A 20,874-nucleotide genomic window follows, 5' to 3' on the forward strand; every position below is an offset into this window, starting at 1 on the left:
TTGTGTTTTTGTGCAAGCTATTTTGAGAATTTCTTTGCACTGATGCAGTATTCCTGCTGCTTATCTTCTCCATACTTTTTTTTTTTTTCCCCTTTTCTTGCTAGTAGATTTCAGTATTAAGGGTTAAAATGTCACGAATGTCTTCTCTGTTACTTCAGTGAGTGCTACTGTGTTTTGTGTCTTTTGGACACTTTGTCTTACCTTCAAACAAAGCCAAACCTGACTGAAGTGTAAGGAACTCTTTCCTTGGTTTAGTTTCTCTAGTAACCACTTATGTTTTTTATTAAGAATTCATCTGAATTCTTTTTTCTTTTCAGTTTAGAACTGAAACATCAGCTTCCTGTTTTCGAACTTTTAAAGATTACCCACCCCCAATTAGAAGTCTTTATGTCGATTCCTCTATATGGCATACTTTAAGACAACATAAACTGCCATTACTTTATTTTTGACTTGGAACTAAATAAATCAATTTAAGTGTCTCAGAGTTGTGTGCTTTTTACAGTGTTCAAATCTGGTTTGTAGCTGTTTGAAGTGATATAGGAAACTGTCTTTCATAAACGTTTGGTTGCTCGGCTTTATTCAAGTGCTTAAAACCAAATTGATCACAAGATTGCTGCAGAGGAATTCATATGCAATAGCAGCGTATAAATTGCTTGGTGGGATCATGAAGTCTCATCTTGCCAATAATTAGTTCCCCACTGTTGCATATGACTTGGCCTTTGTGGTGGTCTGCTGCATATACAGCAGCTTAGGCTTTCTGTATTAAACCGCTGTAGCCTAATTACTAGGCTTATTATAGGCTGAGCAATGAAATGTTACAGATGTTCTGTGAGATACAGAAGATCAACATAGATAATATAATGATCTCTTCAGGCCTTCATCTTTATGAAACTTTTCTGCAATAAATAGATCCAGTAACTCTCTTAAGCCTGCCAGGATTGCTGATATGTAATTTCCTGAGCGTCATTTCTTTAGGTCTATTAATTTACAATAATTTTTAACATCTGAGGAAGCAAAAGTTAGGAATTTATGCCTGTTGTAAAATCTGATGGTTTCATAGCTTGCGCATTTAAACTATGACCTTCTGTTTTGGCATTCGAAGGTAAGAATGACAGTATAAATGTATCTTAAACTTTCTGTAAAGACAATAAAACAGAAGTATGAAAAATCGCAACTACGTGTCTTTTGAAATGTTTCTGATGATGGTACAAATTTAAAGGAAGTGATGCATTGGTGTACTTCTTGACCCTATGCAATATGGACCTTCGTATACGTGAGGTTATTACACAGGTAATAGCTCTTCGCTTTGCTGATATAAAATGCTTGTATCTGCATATAAAACTCGGTCTCCTGTACCTTTCACAAATTTAATGAAAAATTCAAAAGCCTTGACCATTTCTGTTGTTACTCTTGTTCACTGGTTTTTAAAATTATTTGTGTGTCATGTCTTTTCCAATAGACATTATAAGGTATGTACTCCTTACCATCACTTTAAGAACAAAATAAATTTCAACAAAATAAATTTAATCAAAACAAAGGTGCTGGTGGTGTTATCCCATATTCACTTCACTATAAATGCATATAATTATTTTAAAAAAACCCCAAACCAACAAACTGTTTTTTATTTTCAAAATGTGTTCTTAAAATGACCCTTGTGCCTTCCTGCTATACTTGGTTTCGTTATTCTGGTAGAGGCTCAAGGCACAGTCGTACCTTCAGCAGACCCAGCAGTTCCGTGCACCGGGGAATGTGATGCCTTGCAGTTCCCGTCATACACAGCTCCCGAGGGCTGGCTGGCAAAAAGCATTTCTATACCCTGGAAAGAGAAAACTGTGTATTCTGAACATCTGTTTTTATAAAGCTTCAGCTCTCAGCTGTAGTTTTTATTTTTCAATGGATAACTTACACAGAAGCTCGGACAGGCTGGATCGATGGGCTGAGGCCGGCGGTATGAGGTTCAACAAGGCCAAGGGCCGGGTCTGGCACTTGGGTCTCACCAACCGGCTAACCCAGCGCCACAGGCCTGGGGCAGAGTGGCCGGAGAGCTGCCTGGCGGAAAAGGACCTGGGGGTGTTGGTCAACAGCCAGCTGAATATGAGCCAGCAGTGTGCCCAGGTGGCCAAGAAGGCCAACAGCATCCTGGCCTGTGTCAGGAGCAGTGTGGTGAGTAGGGCTAGGGCAGTGATCGTCCCCCTCTACTCGGCGCTGGTGAGGCCCCACCTCGAGTGCTGTGTCCAGTTTTGGGCCCCTCACTGCAAGAAAGACATTGAGGTGCTGGAGCGGGTCCAGAGAAGGGCAACGGAGCTGGTGAGGGGTCTGGAGCACAAGTCTTGTGAGGAGCGGCTGAGGGAGCTGGGGGTGTTCAGCCTGGAGAAAGGGAGGCTGAGGGGAGACCTTCTCGCTCTCTACAACTGCCTGAGAGGGGGGTGTAGAGAGGTGGGGGTCGGTCTCTTTTCCCAAATAACAGGCAATAGGACAAGAGGAAACGGCCTCAAGTAACACCAGGGGAGGTTTAGATTGGATTTTAAGAAAAATTTCTTCACTGAAAGGGTTATCAAGCATTAGAACAGGCTGCCCAGGGAAGTGGTTTAGTCGCCATCCCGGGAGGTTTTTAAAAGACATGTTGATGTGCTGCTGAGGGACATGGTTCAGTGGTGCACTTCAAAGTTTTAGGTTTACAGTTGGACTTGATGATCTTAAAGGTCTTTTCCAACCTAAACAATTCTGTGATGAGGGTGTTTTGCATCTTGCTGTTTAAAACATCTTTAAAAATAATAATTATTTGTCAGATGTAATTTTTTAAATAATATAAGTACACATTTTATTTATAAATTTATATTTACTTCTATGTAGTGTTGTCTTGTGGAAAGAAAGAAGTAAAAAAACCTCAAAAAACAAAACCCAAACAAAAAATTTAAACTGAGAAAAATGAGCTGGGGCTTTACAATTGTTCTTTTTCATTTCTGTTGCAGGTGCCAGTTTAGATGGGATTCCTAGGCAGAAAATGGTCCATTGGCTCTTGACAGTTACCAATAATCCATTATTTGTATCTTTTATTCCTTTCTAACAGTTGCATTAGTTCTTTTGTTATAACGTGTAGTAAATCTTAGTACAAGTTGGTGAAAACTAATACGCTAACGATGTCTTTTGTCTCTTTTTCTAACTTGTTTGCCCTGTAAAAGCTTTGATGTGGTATCTCTCTATACTACTTTTGATCGATTTGAATTAGTCTGCCTCCAGAAACAAGGTGAATAATCTAAGTTTGGTACAGGGCCGTTTCTTGTCCTTAAATGTGGGACAGTATTGTCATATGTTTAGCAGCTCTCCCGCTTCATTCCAAGCGGGCTGTATTTCAGTGGCTGGAGAACCAGGACTACACGTTATGGTGATCGTTTTCATCACGTTGGCCCCTTTTGTCTTGTATTGTTGACCTGCTGTTTGCTTTACTTCAGATTTGCATGCTGAATATGGCACACATTGGGCAGCACTCACTATGGGACTAGAGAGAAGTTCACGGTGTTCTCCTCTCACTCGGACTAGGTCTGAGGGATTTTCACTATTAGCAGCACGGACTTAGCTGTGTATTAATAATGTTGTCCCTTTGGTCAAATGAACAGTCACATCTAGCTGTGGGAGCCAGAGGTTTGTATCCCTGTTTTTTTTTTTTTTTTTGAAGGAGCTTTCAAAGTTTTATTTTAGACAGGTATCCTCTTCTGGATTTTGGTGTCCTGTCAAACATGTTATTGTCAGCTCAGTTAGGTTATGCTCGCTGTTACCGCACTGAGTAGCGTGGACAGCATTCAAAATCCTGCTGCCAACAGAGCTCAGGAAGAAGGAAGCTCTGAGTTAGGTAATGACAAGTGGTGTTGGTGGATGGGCATCCTGTTGGTGCAAGCGTCCTGTGGGCCCGGGGCCTGTTCTCCAGGAAATACAGGAGCTGCCAGTTTCTTGTGCGTCCAGCTGCAGCATTAATCTCTTCTAGTAGGACACAATCAAATTGTAAGTGAACTTTAGTTTTACAAGGGACTACAGAAATCTCCTTTGGAAGGTTTTAATGTACTTCCTGTTAAATTAGGGATCCCTGCTTGCAAAAGTTGTTTGATTTTTCATTCTTTGTTTTTCCAGCTTTTTTGCAGCTCACAAAGTGATGTTTCTATGTCTTTCAGTAAGCTCAGATGCGTGTAATGTATCTTATGCAGCTGGGTGGTAGCAAAGAAGACTAGCTAATTCTTAAAAAAACTATGATTGTTAAATTCATTGTTTGATTTACTTTTGAACGCTTTCATCTGGGGTAAAACAAATCTTTCCTTTTTGTATATTTTTTACATTGAAGACCATATGAAATATGCAGATCAATAGGCAGTCGGAAGCATGGCATAGCTGTATGCACATTCATCTATTAAAAAAACAACCCCAAGCCCCAAACCAAACACTACCACTAATACATGGGGAGGAAATTAAGATTCTTTATTTGCAGAATGCAAAATAAGAGTGCTGCTTTGTCACCTCAGTAATGTGCTTCAAGGAAGGAAGATTACCTCTGCTAGCAGCAAGGTAGCCCAGTCTTCATGGTCCTACCAAATCCCAACTGCTTTTTTCTGTGACTTTTACTAACAGCAATAGTTGATACCTCAGGTGATGTAGGAAAGTGTTCAACATATTGCCACAGTGGCAGTCATTTCACATGACCTTGATGAGGGCACAGATTGCAATTGATCCTGTTGAGTCTCTGCATCAGTCTTGGTCCGTTGCCTGCAAGTGGTCTGTTAGACATCAGGAAGTGGTCAATGGAGCAACTACAGTTTTAAACAAAATGGCGCCAAACCCAATAAAAATGTCATATATGCGTTCTGACACATGCAAGCAAGTAAACAAACATACTAAAGGGAGAAAAAAGTAGTAAACATCTAACTTGTATGTTCTAATTTTTTGACTGTTTTGAATAAAACTATTATTACATAGGTTGGTCCCTTGGATTGTTGTTTTTTTTTTTCCAAAAAACTTAGGTGGTCTTTGGATTTGTTTTCTGGTTTGGATGACCCTTTGCCCTTTTAAAAGAGGTTGAGAAATACTGCTTGGATCATGTTAACATTGCCATGTTTTGTGATTTTTATAAGGAAACCCATGAAAGCTGTAATCAGTGCTGTAGCAGCTGATACTGTGTAAGTATCCAAGAATCTCAGGTTTCACAGTGTTCCTCGTGTAAAGAAAGAGGCTGGGAAGGGGCTAGCTTCTGGCTGTCTGTAGAGAAAGATCTGAAAACTGAAATGAATTGTTTTCCTCACCTGTGGTCTGCTATCCCAAAACTTTATTAGTTTCCCATGGATCTTGCTGGGACTATTCAGGTACAAAAGAACCCCAAACCTCTCAAAACTCACTTTACCCCAACAAATAATTGCTAAATTGTGTACTAGAAACAGAGAGATGTTTGGTTTCTTCAGTTTGTTTCTGTCTTTTTCTTTTTTGGTCTTAAGGCAGGTGAATGTGTAAGAAATACAAACTCTTCTTGCCCTGCCCCGAGCAAATTACCGTGTCTCCTTACCGGAGCAAAGCCTTGTCTGAGAAAGATTGATTGGGAATTTGGTGAAAGCACTTTTAATATCTTTAAATTGCTACTCTGCTGAGACATTGTGCGTATTTCATGGAAGAAGTCTTGAAAGCCTCAGTGCTTGGGAAGACTTGAGCTTCCATTGTGGAAAAGTGGTGCTGTGCAGTGTCATTCTTGTCTCCTATTTTCAAGGCACTGCTAAAATTTTAACGTTATAAAACGATCTGTTTAGTAGGGGACTAACTGTGTTTAGGGCTCATTTTGGTCTACCATGTTTAAACAGATTGAGGCCAAGCGATGTGCAGTTTACAACTTTGTGGAAACCATGAACTGGGGTTAAATACATGAATCGGTTTGTCCCTCAAGTTGCAGGCAGTTGTTTGGGAGGATGGAAAAACTGATAGCTCTCAAGGAGGTAGGGTTTATTTTATTTTATTAAGGCAGTCAAGAGTCATGGCTTTAAACATGTGTTTTCTTTAGTGCTGTTTCATGCATGCTATGCAGTTTTGTTGATTCAGCAGAAAGGAGTAATTCTCACGTTGCTGATTGAGAGAAAGTGTAATGGGGTATTTATCGTTCCCACAGGGTAAAACTGATATAGCTTGGGCAAAGTGTCTTCTAGATGAACCCCCTTTCGTTCCTGTTAAACTGGAATAATTCTTGAGTATCTGTGAAGAAATCCATATCTTTTAGCCCTTAACAATTTTAGCAAATGTAATGGTTAACTTGCAATATAGTAGATAGTTTTCTAGACACTAAGGGGATTATGTTAGCCTAAAATAGTTCATTTTGTTTAATAACCATTGATTTTAATTTTTCTAATAGAAAAAGTCTGCTTTAGTCACTGAAGGATAACAAAGGGGTTGTGATTATGTATTTTATGGCTGTATTTTGTAACCATGTTGCTGTGATGATGCATATAAAATTTTAATGTCTGGCCGGAAGGAGAGCAGAGGGGTGAAGTAAAGGAAGAGAGCAGAGGAGTAAAGTAAAGTAAAACTTTGCTGTCAACATTTTAAAGTAAAGCAAACTGTGTCTCTCCTTTCCAAATAACAGATGCAATTTAGCTACTTAAGAAATAAGCACCTTAAGTTTTTCTTGCATAGTGATCAAACAAGCAATGGGACTAATAGACTTAGGTTTCTGTTAATGGAAAAAAGATTCTTGTTTCTTGTAATTGAGAGTTTTGTGTTCTGATAATAACCAAAAAGTGGCACCTGAGGTGACAGTAGTGCCTGATAGTATTGTCGTAGCTCTATGCAGGCATTACCCACCCACCTTATGTTTTACAAATACAGACTTTGAGAGGCTGGTACCTCCATATTAGCAATTTCTGTGAAGATTGCTTAGCATTAATTTGTCCTGAGACATTCGCATTTAAGAGCAAATTTCTAGACTGTATTAACAGTGAAGTGGCTGGTGATGAGGTGTAATTAGTTTGTAGTGTATTATTCTGTGACTAGTTGAACTGAAACTTGCATACATCTTAAAAAAGTGTGTTTGACGAGTGATTAATCTGCCATAGAGTCACGCTGGGAATGTATGAGTAGGAGAAAAATTAAGTAAATTATTTAATAAGAACTAGTATCTGTGCCAATGCTGTCAATATTTTGCAAGTGAACCTTAATTATGAACGATTTTACCACAGAAGCCAGGAGTCATCTAGACACATCAGGCTTTCAAAGCAGAGTATTTTAAAAATGGATTTCCTTATAATTCTGTTGAATATCTTAACAGTTCTGTCCTAGTTTTATTTAAATAAACTCTCTTTAGCTGGTCCTGGAAGCCCTGGGTTGCTGCAGTACCAGTAATGTTAGCATAGGCTATCGAGAGGTATGAGGAGAACTACTGTGAGCCAAGTTGTAGGTTACACACTTTAGAAATGGACTTTCTGGTTTCCAAACTCTGAAGCGAAATCTTGCATAATTATTCTTTTAGTGATTAGGCAGTCTGCTGACTATGGCTAGGCTCATTTGAAAACTGTCATGTAAGATGTTTCGTGTTATTACACCTCTTCAGTAAAGGGGCCTTAGTCCGTAGGTACTAAGGACTTTTTGAATTATCTTGTGTCCTGAGATTTCATCCCTGTTCTATCTTTCTAGTACTTGCTTAGAGCTAGTATGTTACAGCAAAGAGTGATTTTATTTGTTTATTAGTTTGCTTATTTTTTAAGGCTGAACAAAAAGTATGTTGCCGTGGGGGAGCTATCCCCAACTTGTACATATTAGTGTTGTCATTCAAACTTATATAAAATAATTAGGAGACAGGTAGAAATGTGGGAATTCAGTGCGTAGGTATTTTTTCAGGCATAGCCTTTGTTTTATCTGACTCTCCTGCTGCCTAGCTTAATGTTTTAAGGAATAACAAAATATGTTTTGGTATCAAGCATAAGCATTCCTTGCTTTTGAGTTAGAAGATGAAGAAGTATTAGTGTAAAAAGTTGCGATGTTACTGACTAGGGCCAAGATAACTATATAAGTGTGTCAGAAAGTAGCAGACACATCATGGCCTATTCTTCTCCCTTTCTATATGAGTAAGTTTTGAGTGGATAGTTTAGAATAGGTTATTTTCCTTTATTCGTGCTGAAATACAGTTTCAGCTCAGGCAGATACTGATCCATAAGCTTCTTATAAATCTGTTCATGTTATTTATTTTAATAGCACTAGGAAAATACGTCCAGTTATGAATTTATTATTGAGATTGCACTTTGTTTGTGGAATTACGCAGTGACAATATAAAATAAAAGCACTGTGAAAAATGTGGGATTTTTTTTCCCAGGATCATAGAAGTATATCTAACTGTTGAAAGGCTTCCTAGTGCATTTCAGCATGTTGTAGGACCTACAGGAACCAGTTTGCTGAAGCCACCAAAGAAGTAGGGAGAAATGGGAAACCACATCTAGAGTGCTAATTGTAAACTATTTCAACGCGTGCTCTCTTGCTGATGAAGTGAATCATCTGTATGAATATATTCATGTGGCATTTTTTGATGAAATGTTAATTTTTTGCTTTATTAGCAATTCTATTGTTTTGCAGCTTTTCATGAAGTATATTTGTTGTAAAGAAAGCAAGCTGAAATAAAGCAGAATGCATAGAAGACATTTCATTGTAGTTCAATTACAGCTTTTGGTTAAATTTTAACCACGATGGGGACAAATGTTGGCATTCTGTAAAAACTTTGTGGGTGTAACTTCACGTCTAGCACTTGGAAATACTTTGAGACTTGCAAAGCTGGGGAAACGCCAGCAAGTATAACACAAGCTACAGGAAAAAGCTGACTCACTTCTTTGCCTTGAAAAGCCTGCCAAAGATAACAAAGGTAGAAGTTGCTTCTGTTACTACTGGGGCATAATTAGTAATTTTTTAATTTAAATATTATTGCGTTAATTTAAAAATCCTGACTGAATGATGTTTTTTATAACTTGAACCCATAGCAGTCATTACTTGTTAAAGTAATGGTTTCAAAGTAGCTGTGTATGTAGGAAGGTGATAGAGTATCTTGTTCGTAAAAAAAGCCTCTGGTCTAAAATAATTGTTATTTCTGCGGAATGTTTTGTGGAATTTCTTGTTTAGAATAACACATTGCAGACTTGCCTGTAACAGGCAAGGTTTGATAGTTGCATGAAGCTGCAAGAAGCCATGTTCCTCTGCTTGGGAACCTCATGATACAATCTTGATGCCTTGGGGCAGAAAGAAGTTGACTCTCTTACAGCTGATTTCAGTAACCCCTTATTTTATTAATCCGGATTGACTGCAGTATTTGACTAATACTTGCAGTATGTTTTTGTCAGCATGAGTTAATAAAACTTCTGCTGTTTATTCCCAAATTTTCCACTTTTTTGTTGTTGAAAACTGATCACAAGAGAAGTCTATACACAGTTTTAACTTTTTATCCGGTTTCCTGAAATCACAGTATCAGCAGGTCAGAACAAAGGTTTTGACACGTCTGCATCTGGCATTACACGTTATTATCAGTTCTGTTGAAAATACAATCCCGAATTAGTATTTCCCAAAAAGACAGTTATTTGCGGAGCATTATTTCAAAACATTTACTGTTATTGCTGAAATATGTGCATAAAGCAGAGCCCTGCAAGTTAGTTTCATTGTAAGAAATACTTCTGTGCTCAAAAGGAACTAATAAATCTTTGCGCTTCTCCTGTTTTGCTTTACTGTTGTATATAAAAGTGTGTTCCTTTGTCACGCAGATTTATAGTTTGGAAGCAATTTCAAATTCACTTTCGCTTTTTTGGTCCTTTCATGCATTTTTTTGTCTCACTAATGCTTTCCTTTATCCCTTATCATTTAATTATTTGTTTTTCCTCTCTGGATAACATTTGTTCAGTTTGGGGTTTTGTTTCTTTTCTTTTCTTTTTTTCTTTTTTTTAACTCCCTAGTGTACAAAGCACTTGGAGTTTTGTTATCCATTTATTTTGTTTGCATAACAAATAAAATAATGGATTTTAAATCTTTAGGATATGCAATTTATCATGTGAAAATAACAAAATTAGAGTAAGAATATTGTATTTCAGGGGAATATCACATTTAGCCCAACATAGGAGCAGAATTAATTGCAATGGAATTACAATTGTAATCAAAGTAGTATAAGTGACCTTTTTGGTGCTGTGGAAATATACCATAAAATACAAAAGATAAGAAATAATTTTTCTAGTGTATTTTAGATTGCTTAGTAAGAGCCTTTTAGTATATTTCACTACACTTTTAGCTTTTAAAAAAACATGTTTAATTTGTTTAAATTCAAGAAATCTTGAGTCATCCCCTAGCAGGATGGACTGATAGCACACAGGAATACTGGCTGATATTTCCAAAGTATAACAGTTATAATTATTTTCTTCTACAGAACCCAAACCCACAGTACGTTTGCCTTGCATGTCATCTCTCCCTCTATACTGAGGTTTTGTACGTAGCTTTTGTGTTACGTTCACTTGTGTAATCAGACTGAGAAATAAATCTAAGATTAAATGCTGAAAGGGTCAGTCAAATATTAAAATAGGTTTCTATTTGTTTTGTAGTGTGAAACAACAAACCAACCATTTTTTGGTTATATTTCAAAATACAGTCCTAAAAGCTGCTAGCACCCCTTCCTCTAAGACGGTGAGCTGTCCTTACTTCTGCTAGAGTAGAAAACAGTGTGGGGTAAGCTTTCTGAATTTGTGTTTTGAGAGAAATTGTTTTTATATCAAGGAGATATTAAATATATAATAGCAAGAAAAGGCAAAAGGAGTAGAAAGGCACAAAATGCATATTTATTTTTTTATTATTTATTTTATTATTTATTATTATTTATTTTTATTTTTATTTTTTATTTTAGCTTACCAGATATTTAAAAACAAAAATAAAATCTATGAGTTGTAGCATTTGGGGAAGAATATAGTTTTTTGAAAGTCATGATAAATAAATCCTTTCATTAAAGAAAGTTCTTAGTAAGTTGCATAGAAATAATTGAATAAGTGGGTTACTCCATCATATTTCCCTGTGACTTTCTGAAGCTGTTGATACTCTTTAGTTGGACATTTTTGGATTAAATCATCTGCTATGGCAGTTCCTATTACCCTGTGTCTATGTCTCATTCATGTGTTGTGTTTGTTTAATGTAAACCTTCTCAATTTTTAGATAAACAAATGTAAAGCTCTGTGTGGCCTTTATTAAGTAGACTGAAGTGGTTTTACTTGCTGTATTCAGTCAAACCTAAATAAGGCTTTTAAAATTCTGTGTAAGATGATTCATATGTAAACTTGTACTGGTTGCGTTAAGCTGATACGGTTATTTATCTCAATGAAACTCATGCAGCTTTCACATGTGCACGGTATTTACATCTCTCTAGCCTCCTCTTCTGAAAGGGTTGTTTGTTCTAGCATCATGCTGCTTGAACTTGCTTTCTTTCTCGTGGAGATTCTAATACTCTGCTTTGGAAAGTTGATCTTAACGTTGTGCTTTGTGAAAGCTCTTGCTCTTAACTGGGGTAGAGGTTTGAATCCTAGAATGTTTTGTGTTGGGAGGGACCTTGAAGATCATCTAGTTCTGACCACCCTGCCGTGGGCAGGGACATCTCCCACTAGACCAGGCTGCTCAAAACCCCATCCAGCCTGGCCTTGAACCAGGGCATCTTGAACCCCCAAGGGATGGGGCATCCGTAACTTCTCTGGGCAACCTGTTCCAGTGCCTCACCACTCTCACAGGAAGGAATTTCTTCCTGATATCTAATCTAAATCTCCCCTCTTTCAGTTTAAAACCATTACCGCTTGTCCTATCACTCCATTCCCTGACAAAGAGTCCCTCCCCATCTTTCATGTACCCCTTTTAGGTACTGGAATGGGCTATAAGGTCTCCCCGGAGCCTTCTCTTCTCCAGGTTGAACAACCCCAACTCTCTCAGCCTGAATTCATAGGAGAGGTGCTCCAGCCCTCTGATCATCTTCGTGGCCTCCTCTGGAGTCGCTCCAATAGGTCCCTGCCTGTTTTAAAGGATCTATATCTAGGGTGGGGTCTGTATCTGTCAGACAAAACTATTCTGTAGTACGGAGATTGGAAAGAAGAGGAAGACCTTCTCCCACCTCACCCATTGCAAAAGCCTTTAGCTGTGCTTTTGCCTGGGCCTGCTTTTAACTCTTAAGATAATTCATTTAAACATCACTTTTACATTCTGGAAATTTAAAAAATACCTCCCATCTGTAGTTCATGAAAAGGAAGGAATTCCCCACCTTGTTTGAATATCTGATCAGTATATGCAGACCTGTGCTTTTAAATAGTATGATTGGCAAATCCAATCCCTCTTCAAACTTAGTGATAACCACTGAGTATTTTAACTCCTGGAGTTTAACGTTTGTTCTATCTGAAATACCACAGTTCGTTCATAATTATTCATAGGACCCTCATTCCCCTGGGTGAGAGTCACTGTAAGATGTGCTTAATTGCTTTTAAATGGCGAGTACTATAATTGTGTATTTTGAGCGAAGTCATCAACCTTGTTGCTTCATCAGGTTATTAAGAAATGGTGGTTGGTTTTTTTTTCTCTCACACTGTTTTGTACTCATAAAAGGTAGTCACATTTAGTCAGAACTGACTAATCTATTTAAGTTAATATTCCCGTGAGGAAAAGCTCTAAATTTCACCGTCTGCTTCACAACGTTCTTTAGGCACTTAAATAATTTCAGTCTGTTTGTAGAATACCACAGTTTCTGGGTTGCAGAGACTGTTAATGAATTTGGTAACCTTTTATTAACCCTAATGCTTTATTGTTACCTATGTTTGTGGGAAACAGCAAAAAAGTTGGATTTAATATATTTTGATACTGGAAGCTTGCTGCTGAAACAAACACTAAAAAAAGTATTGTTACTTTGAACCTTTTAAATTGTCACTTATTGGTCCAGTGTTACATCGTATCCCTGTCTTCTAATTCCTTTAAATGAACAGGATTCTTGGTGCTGTTCATTGATAAATCCTCTACTGTTGCATGATGGGGTTGTAGGGTACTTGTGACTGGAAGTTACTTCTGGATGTTGGTCTGTTCAAAAGCAGGTCCAATTATATCAGGTCATGCGGGGCTTAATAAATAAATAAACTGTTTCAATTCCTGGATATGTGACTAATATCTCTACACAAAATGTATAAATCAAGAATAACTAAACTTGTCTTATAATTTCCTAGATTAAGTTGTGGTCCTGGTAGTTTGAATATTGCCATCAAAACAATAACTATGTCCTTGCTCCTCTTCCTCTGCTCCAAGTTTGAGCGCTGTTGCAGTCGAGTTTGTATGTGGGTAGCACTGAGGCACACCTAAGATTGTTGGCTTAGGGGAAAAAATATCTTATAAAATCCCTATAATTTTCCACTTAAAGTGAGCTTCGCTCTTTAAATAGTGGTAGCATGAGAATAGGTAAATACCTGTTGAAGCTGTGGTACCCAGTATCCTCAGCGACAGTTATGGATATACAGCGGGAGAACAGTGTAAGCACAGGGTGCTGCTTCCCTGGTATCACTCTTGGCAACAGGTTATTGGAAGCTGAAGAAATTTTCTGAGCCAGATATGGTATCTTTATATTTAATAACCCTTTAATAGATTTACTGCACCTGTTATTAAAGTTGTTTCAAGGGTAATACATCTTTTTAATTACTGTATATTAGTCAGTCAGGCTGGTTTTGATGATCAAATGATCCCTGTTCAGAAAGGCAAAAAAAAAATTAATATCTTTGAATGTTTACTTAACCATAGAGACCTGATCCCCTCTCAAAGAGGATTGACATCGGGGAAGAACAGCCTGGAACAGATCTTGCCTTAATAACTTGTTCTTTTCTTTTTTTTTTTTTTTTTTTTAATAGTCACAGCCTTCCTCCTATGAAATTCTAAAGCAGATGGTTGTTCCTTTTTCTTACTTTTTCTGCAGACTCTACTTATAGATGTCTTGCAAGAACATGGGTATTTAATATTTATGCAATATCTACATGTGCACTGCTACCATTTGCCGTCTACATAATTTTAGTCTTCCATCTTGCTTAACAAACAGTGTCCAGACTCTTTATTTTTACAGTGTGGTTAATAGAGGTCTTTCCATCAAAAAAGTACATAATGCTGCTGCTGTTTTTTCTTACTGCTGTGCCCCTTAAATGTCATCAAGTTTACAAAACTGGGGACATGAACAAGTGAGTTATTCAGTTTTAAAGAAAATAGCTTGGAGCCTCTATCGTATTTAACCCCTCTAACTAGGCTTAGCAAAAGTTTGAGCTGGTTTAATCCTCTGAGACTGAGACATGAGCTTTTTACAGAAAAACTGTGGAAATGCCATGCTGTGCTATATTTCTTCACAGCTGAAGCAGCTTCTTTTTCTCCGAGTAAAGAGAATTCTGTTGCACCAGCAGATCATTATTAGTGTTGGTCCTGTGGCACAAAAATCTGTATTTGCTGTCTGTATCTTACAGATGCAAAATAAAGGCTATTTTTTCTTTCATCGAACTTCACCTGTTGATTGACAGGAATGAATTGTATATTGTTGAAGAGTATGGGGGGGAAACCAAACCAGAAAAACCCAAACAAAACAAAACCTCCCACTTTTTCCTGGAGGTTTGTTAGATGAACATGACCAAGAGCTATGTATGACTGCAAAAACCACAGTGATGATAAATGAGACATGTTGTTAAAAAGAAACCACTGATTATTGCCATGCACGGTGGATAAACTGATTTAAAAACTGATCTGGTAAGAAGATTGGCTTTCCCTGTAATTTGATACAGCCTTATGGGTAGTTGCTGTAGCTTACAGATACCTGTGACCCTTTTCCTTGTCTGCTATTATTCATGAATATTTGTCTCTAAATAAAGTGATAAATCTTACTGCAATATCATAGTTACTTAGCTGAGTTCAGCAGAAATACTTTTTGACTTTATGCAGCCTTAACTGTTAATGGAAATTGTAAAAAATCACGCTTATATATTCATAGAAAAAGAAAGCATAGCATTTAAAATTAGATGATACGAAGATTTGTGTTTATTGAGCACTTAAGATGCATTTTCCATGTCAGTTTGCAAAAATGATGGTGGTAGGTGATGACTGTCCATAGTTCAGTTGCAGTATTTGACTTCATCCTGCTGGACTACAGGGGACCTATGAGCTTCTAAATGTCAGCGTTCTCTTCTTCATCAGGGACCAGACACTAATTCACCGAATATCTGGGCCAACAGGTCAGGTATATCTGACATATGAGAATGGATATTGGAAGTTGGGATAGTAGAAATGCGTGAATTGCTACTGGTACAGCAGAAAATGGAGAATGATGGGATGTTACAAGCTCTCTTGAATCTCACCGTTAAACCTAACAAATATGTACCTGTGAACATATTATAAAGATCATCAAAGACCAGAAACAGAATTAGTCTTTTGAGGTCTGTTTTTTTTTCCTCTCTAGACTTTTTTGAATTCTTTCTCATTCCTTGCCAAATTCCCTCCTGTGATATTGCACCTTGTCTTCTCACTACTGGGCTAGGATTAAAAGTCTGAAGTTAGGTAGGGTTCTGACATCTTTACTCCCATGGCTTCTAACAATAATCAGAACAAAGCCTTATCAGCTGTGGAGTAAAGCGTGTAAGTCATCTTCACCAGCTCATGTGGTATCACTTTCTCTGCCCCTCAAATCTGAAAAATCCTAGCAATGAGACGGTTTTAAAATACTTTTTTGATGGTATAAAGCAGTCTGTCTAAATACTGCTGAAGAGAGTCTTATTTGCTTTCCAAGTTTTTACCTCATCCTGATTTACATATAATTTCAAAGTTTATACAAACTTACTTACATAGCATCATATGTGCTGGAAATGCATTAAAACTTTCTGCAACATAGAATGGAGCAATGCTGTAACAGGCTAAGAAGACAGTTTTGTCAGAAGCGGGTTTTTGAACTTGCAACTGGGGTATGTTGTGGCTATTTTAAAAAGAATGCATTTTAATATGAGATAGAATTCATTAGGATATTGTCAGAGCTGAAAACTCTGTAATTTCAAATAAGACGGTTATGAGGGTGGTGAGACACTAGCACATGTTGCCCGGGGAAGTTGTGGCTGCCCCATCCCTGGAGGGGTTCAGGGCCAGGCTGGACGGGGCTTTGAGCAGCCTGGTCTAGTGGGAGGTGTCCCTGCCCAGGGCAGGGGGATGGAACTAGATGATCTTTAAGGTCCCTTCCAACCCAAACCATTCTATGATTCTAAGAAATCTGAATGCAGCTTGCAAGGTTTGTACTTATACACCCATAAGTAATACTTGGTTTATTCTGATGATCTGGACAACATGGGATAGTATTTAACTGCATAAACCTTACTTAAAAAAATACTTCCTTTTCTGCCTGAAGACTGTTTGAATTTTGGGGGTAGCCTTTTCCGTGATTCCCTGGCACATGAGGACTCCTAAGAGGCTAGATGGTATTTGTGCGTGTGAGCTGGAAGCAGGTTGTGCGGAAGGCGTAGGCGCGATGGAGGCGTGCGAGCTGTTGAGTAGCTCTTTGTGCCGGCTTCAGCCATTTGTGAACACGTGAGGGTTGCAGCATGCAGTGCACGTGCAGCTCTGCCAGGTTTGTAGGTTTGTGCAGGTCTGAAACTTCGGGGAAACAGATTTTTCTGTGTACGTGCTGTCTGGCTGCCTCGTCTGTGCGCATTTAGCTTTGTGTATTTAAAAGCAATATGTTCACTGTATGTAGGTACCGAGTGTACAAAGCATTAGATTTACTGAGTATGGGCCATGCAGTTTTTTCCTGTGCATTCCACCTGGGAGATCCATCACACGCTTATAGGAGTTTGATCTTCAGTTCATGTTTGTTTTCACTTAGATACAGTTTTTATTTTTTGCAGGTACTTTAATGACAATATCGTTTACCAAAAATATTCACTAAGTGGAGAATATTTTATGGCATATTTTAAAGCAAACTAGTCAGTCTTTAAAACATTTTCTGTTTTATTTTTGTTGTTCTGTATGCTTGACTCAAAATTTGTTTTCTCTTTTCAGGCAGCTATAAATGGTGTAATACCACAAGAAAATGGCATTCTACAAAGGTAAGCATAGAAGACAAGTAGTACACACAGAGAATGATGCTGGGTAGTAGTTACATTTTTTTGTTCCTGAATCCTAAGGTAATGATGTAATTCTCCTTTTAAACCAGTTTCAGGAGCCACAAATTCTATTCCTGGCAAAGGTGATTTAACGATCAATTTTTCCTGTACTGATGGAGGACCAGCTCAAACACCTATTTAAATTAATTATTTTTTATTCTAAGTTCATTGGTTTTTGGGTCATTCTGGGCAGGGTTGTCTCTTTACTAAGCTTGGATTTTGGTATCCTTTCTTGGATGTCAGGACTTGGGTGTGGTGGGGTTTTTTGTTTGTTTTGTTTTTTCTTCCTCCAAAGATCTGAAAATTTGCAAGGCAAATCCACAGATGTTCCTGGCTAAGTATTTTCTTTTTCCTTGTACATTTTTAGAAGTATCGATATTCCATGCTTCCCTGACCCTGTCCAAAAAATGTTTGTATTTTTGTAGTTCTTGTTTTTTGTTTTGTTTTGTTTTTATTGAATTACAGGCAGCAGATACTGTGTTAGATACAGTAAGGTTGCTCCCTTTTAAAAGTAGCTTTACTGATTTTCTTTCAGCTTCTGAATTAAATTTTGGCTTGTATACTGATGCCTGGATATCTTGAAGTCACTGAAGCATGAGGTCCTAAGTGCTGATGAGGCAATTGAAAACAGCAGAACAGGAATTGAGCTACTTGAGAGAGACAGTAAAATAGTGTATAAAATTTTTTTTTAGAAAAATACTCAATGTACTATTTTAAAAAGTTTATTTTAATGATGAAAAAGGATACATAATGTAGGTAAAGCAGTGTTTTGGCATCTCTGTCAATACTTACTAAAGCTGTCATTAAATACAGTCAGTTTTTGATTTAGGAAAAAACCTTATTTGCTCAGCAATGTTACTAGATGTTTATTTACCGTAAGACCTACCTAGTCCATTGGAGATCAAGTCTTGGTTGGGTTGAGCACTCTTTCTACCTATGTTATTAAGTCCTGACCTCAAAGCATTTATATTCAAAATGCTAGAATGTTTGAAACCATTTGGTCAGGGGGAAGGAGCTGGGCAGTAGTTATGCCTGGCCTGGATAACAAGCTGGTCTACTGTCCACTTACAGCTTTCTTCCATGCTAATTTATTCATTTTTAGAAATGATTAAACAGTCAAATGTGTCTCAAATCTCTCTCTCTTTTTTTTTTTTTTTTTTTTTTTTCCTTCTTCTTCCAATGGAAGTGGTTTAAAAGGAGACTCAGAAGACAGAGAAGCCTAGTTTCCAGTGGTTTTCAGATGAGGGTTATTTTACAACCATTGGAGGTTGCCAAACTGGTGCCTTTTGCCAGGCACGCCTTTTTTTTGCCAGAATGCCTTTTGTGGTGGAATCAAATAGAATTAATGCAACTGGACTTGAAGGAAGTTAATTTATTGAAGGGAAAAAAAATAATATTTTGTTTTATAATTCAGTTGTGATGTTTAAAAAAGCAAATAATAAAAAAAAAATTCAAGTTCTGAGAATCAGGATATTCATTGCTTCTTGGGTCTGTTAACAAAATGGTTATAGTAGTACTTAATTCATAGTTGGCCATCAGGTTCAAGACAATAGCATATCACTTGGTAATTTATACTTTTTTTCAATTCTGAAAATAAGACTCTTTCCTGTACTCTTTAGACCTCTGAAGTGTGTCTCTGAGCTTTGAGCGTGGGTCTTTGAGTCTGTGTCTTTGTAGCTGGGAATTCATCCTTCTGAGCCTCCTGATGTGAGACGGGAAGGAGCATAACATGGTTTTCTTTTTCAAATGTAGAAGGCTCAATGCTGGGATTTGCAATAGCTGTGTAAAATTTCTGCACTTGTGACATGCATGCCATCCACTTTTTCCTTTTTGAGTTCAGGCCTCCTCTAGATGACAAATTTGACTTGCTATGAGAAGTGTTTCAATTCAGAGATTTTGTAGTATCTTCAAGAAGGGCAGAATGCATTTTTCAAATACGTTCTGTTTAAGAATGGAAACGAGACAATTTACATGTCAACATTTCCTAAATCCTTCTTTGCTCAGCTTCCATTCTTTCAGTGCATACGTTTTATTATCTTGTATCCTCCATCATCATAACCTGTAACTGCCCAGGAGAGATCATCTTCCTGATAAGAACATCTACAAGGCAAAGCTCTAGCCTTACCCTGTGAAGTTTCTTGCCTTCCACCTTTAATTTCTGTACATCATAGTTTTTTATTGGCCTGGAGTAATGTTCCTGAAATTTCATGTTTTGTTACTTTTTTTTTTCTAATCCCAGTTACATGCATCTTGTGGAGAGGTTCACTTGAGGAAGATGAAATGCTTCTGGGTAGTGAGGGTTTCCCGATTTATTCTGACCTGTAATGCTGTATGTGTCCTTGAGCCAGCTATGGAGACATCCTTTTATGAATGTCCAGGAGGCTTGAAGGATTTTGAACTTAAAGGCAAGCTAGAATTTAGCATTGCATTGCATTGCTACTGTACTTCTAGGTATTTTCTACAATATATACCTCGCTATCTTGATTTGTTTACCTTAAGTACATAACTATTTTCATACCTGACTTGTTTTCCACTAATTTGGTATTGGAAAATACCAATCCACGTGCAGTATTTTAAGCTTTATTTCTTATTTTCATTTCCACTTGATACTAGCCCAATGATGTAGAAAGTTAGTTGTTGCCATGGTGCCGGTTTTTATATGGTCACAGCAGTCCTGGAACAGGAAACAATGCTTCTTCTCAAAATAATTCTGATATTAATTACGTAGTGAACTTTTAGACAGAAATAATGGCTTAAGTGCTTGTCAGCTAAGCTGTTCTCCTATAGCTCTTCTGAGTCACTGAAATGTTAATATTAGTGATATGAAAGTTATTTTCTAATTATTAATAAAATAGTGTTTTCAGATATGACAGTGTAATTTATTCAAGAGGTGTGTGCTGTGAATCATAGTAAGTGAATAATACTGTTCATTTTGCTTTGCTAACTTTTATTTAAACATATCAAGCTGTTCTTCTCAAACCTTCTTATCTGCATATCTTTCAGTGAATACGGTGGAGAGACTTTACATGGACCAGCGTATGGTCCCACAAGTCACTCTACAGCAGCTTCTTCAACTCCTTCCTCATCCTCAGCATTTCGCCATGTAGTGCCATCAAGACAAATAGTGGAAAGACAACCTCGAATGCTTGACTTCAGGGTTGAGTACAGGGACAGAAATGTGGATGTAGTACTTGAAGACAGCTCCACAGTTGGTAAGGATTTGTAAAAACGGAATGAAAACTGTTGTGGTAAAATTGTTAAAACAAAAGCAAACAAAAAAGATCCAACCCCAAAAGTTCAAATCCTAAAAAGAAAAGCAAAGCAAAACAAAACCCCTCCAAAAAACCCCACAGAAAACCCCCCAGAAAATGCAGACTCCACAGCTACTAACCATTTTCAAATCTCTTTGCAGCTTTAAAAAAGCAAAATTTCACTAATCCATTGTAAAGGTTAGTGATTTGTCAAATACTTACTTTGAAATCTAGTTTTCTTACGAATTTGCTTCAGAAACAAAATGAAAAGTACTGATTAAGTTGAGGCATGCAAATGTAATTTGGGGTAGAATTAGTATAGATGCAATGTACTAATAAGCGGCTGATCTTGGCATTTCCTTTTTGAATCTCTATGGCATCTCATTCTGTGCAGGATTAGTGATGAAATTTAGAGGAATTCTTTACGGTGTGAAGAACACAATTGCATTCTTCTTTTTTAAATTTTTATTTGA

At 37.5% G+C, this 20,874-nt stretch overlaps 1 protein-coding gene across 1 annotated transcript in view; it reads left to right on the forward strand.

Moving 5' to 3' along the window:
- FAF1 (Fas associated factor 1) overlaps positions 1-20,874 on the forward strand; it is a 172,839-nt gene that overhangs the window by 20,575 nt on the left and 131,390 nt on the right. The window contains exons 3-4 of the mRNA XM_063343133.1: positions 17,047-17,093; positions 20,154-20,362. Of these exons, the coding sequence (XP_063199203.1) occupies positions 17,047-17,093; positions 20,154-20,362 (256 nt within the window). The remainder of the gene's footprint in view (positions 1-17,046; positions 17,094-20,153; positions 20,363-20,874) is intronic.

Source organism: Chroicocephalus ridibundus, chromosome 8 (assembly GCF_963924245.1).
Source record: "Chroicocephalus ridibundus chromosome 8, bChrRid1.1, whole genome shotgun sequence".
NCBI lineage: Eukaryota > Metazoa > Chordata > Aves > Charadriiformes > Laridae > Chroicocephalus > Chroicocephalus ridibundus.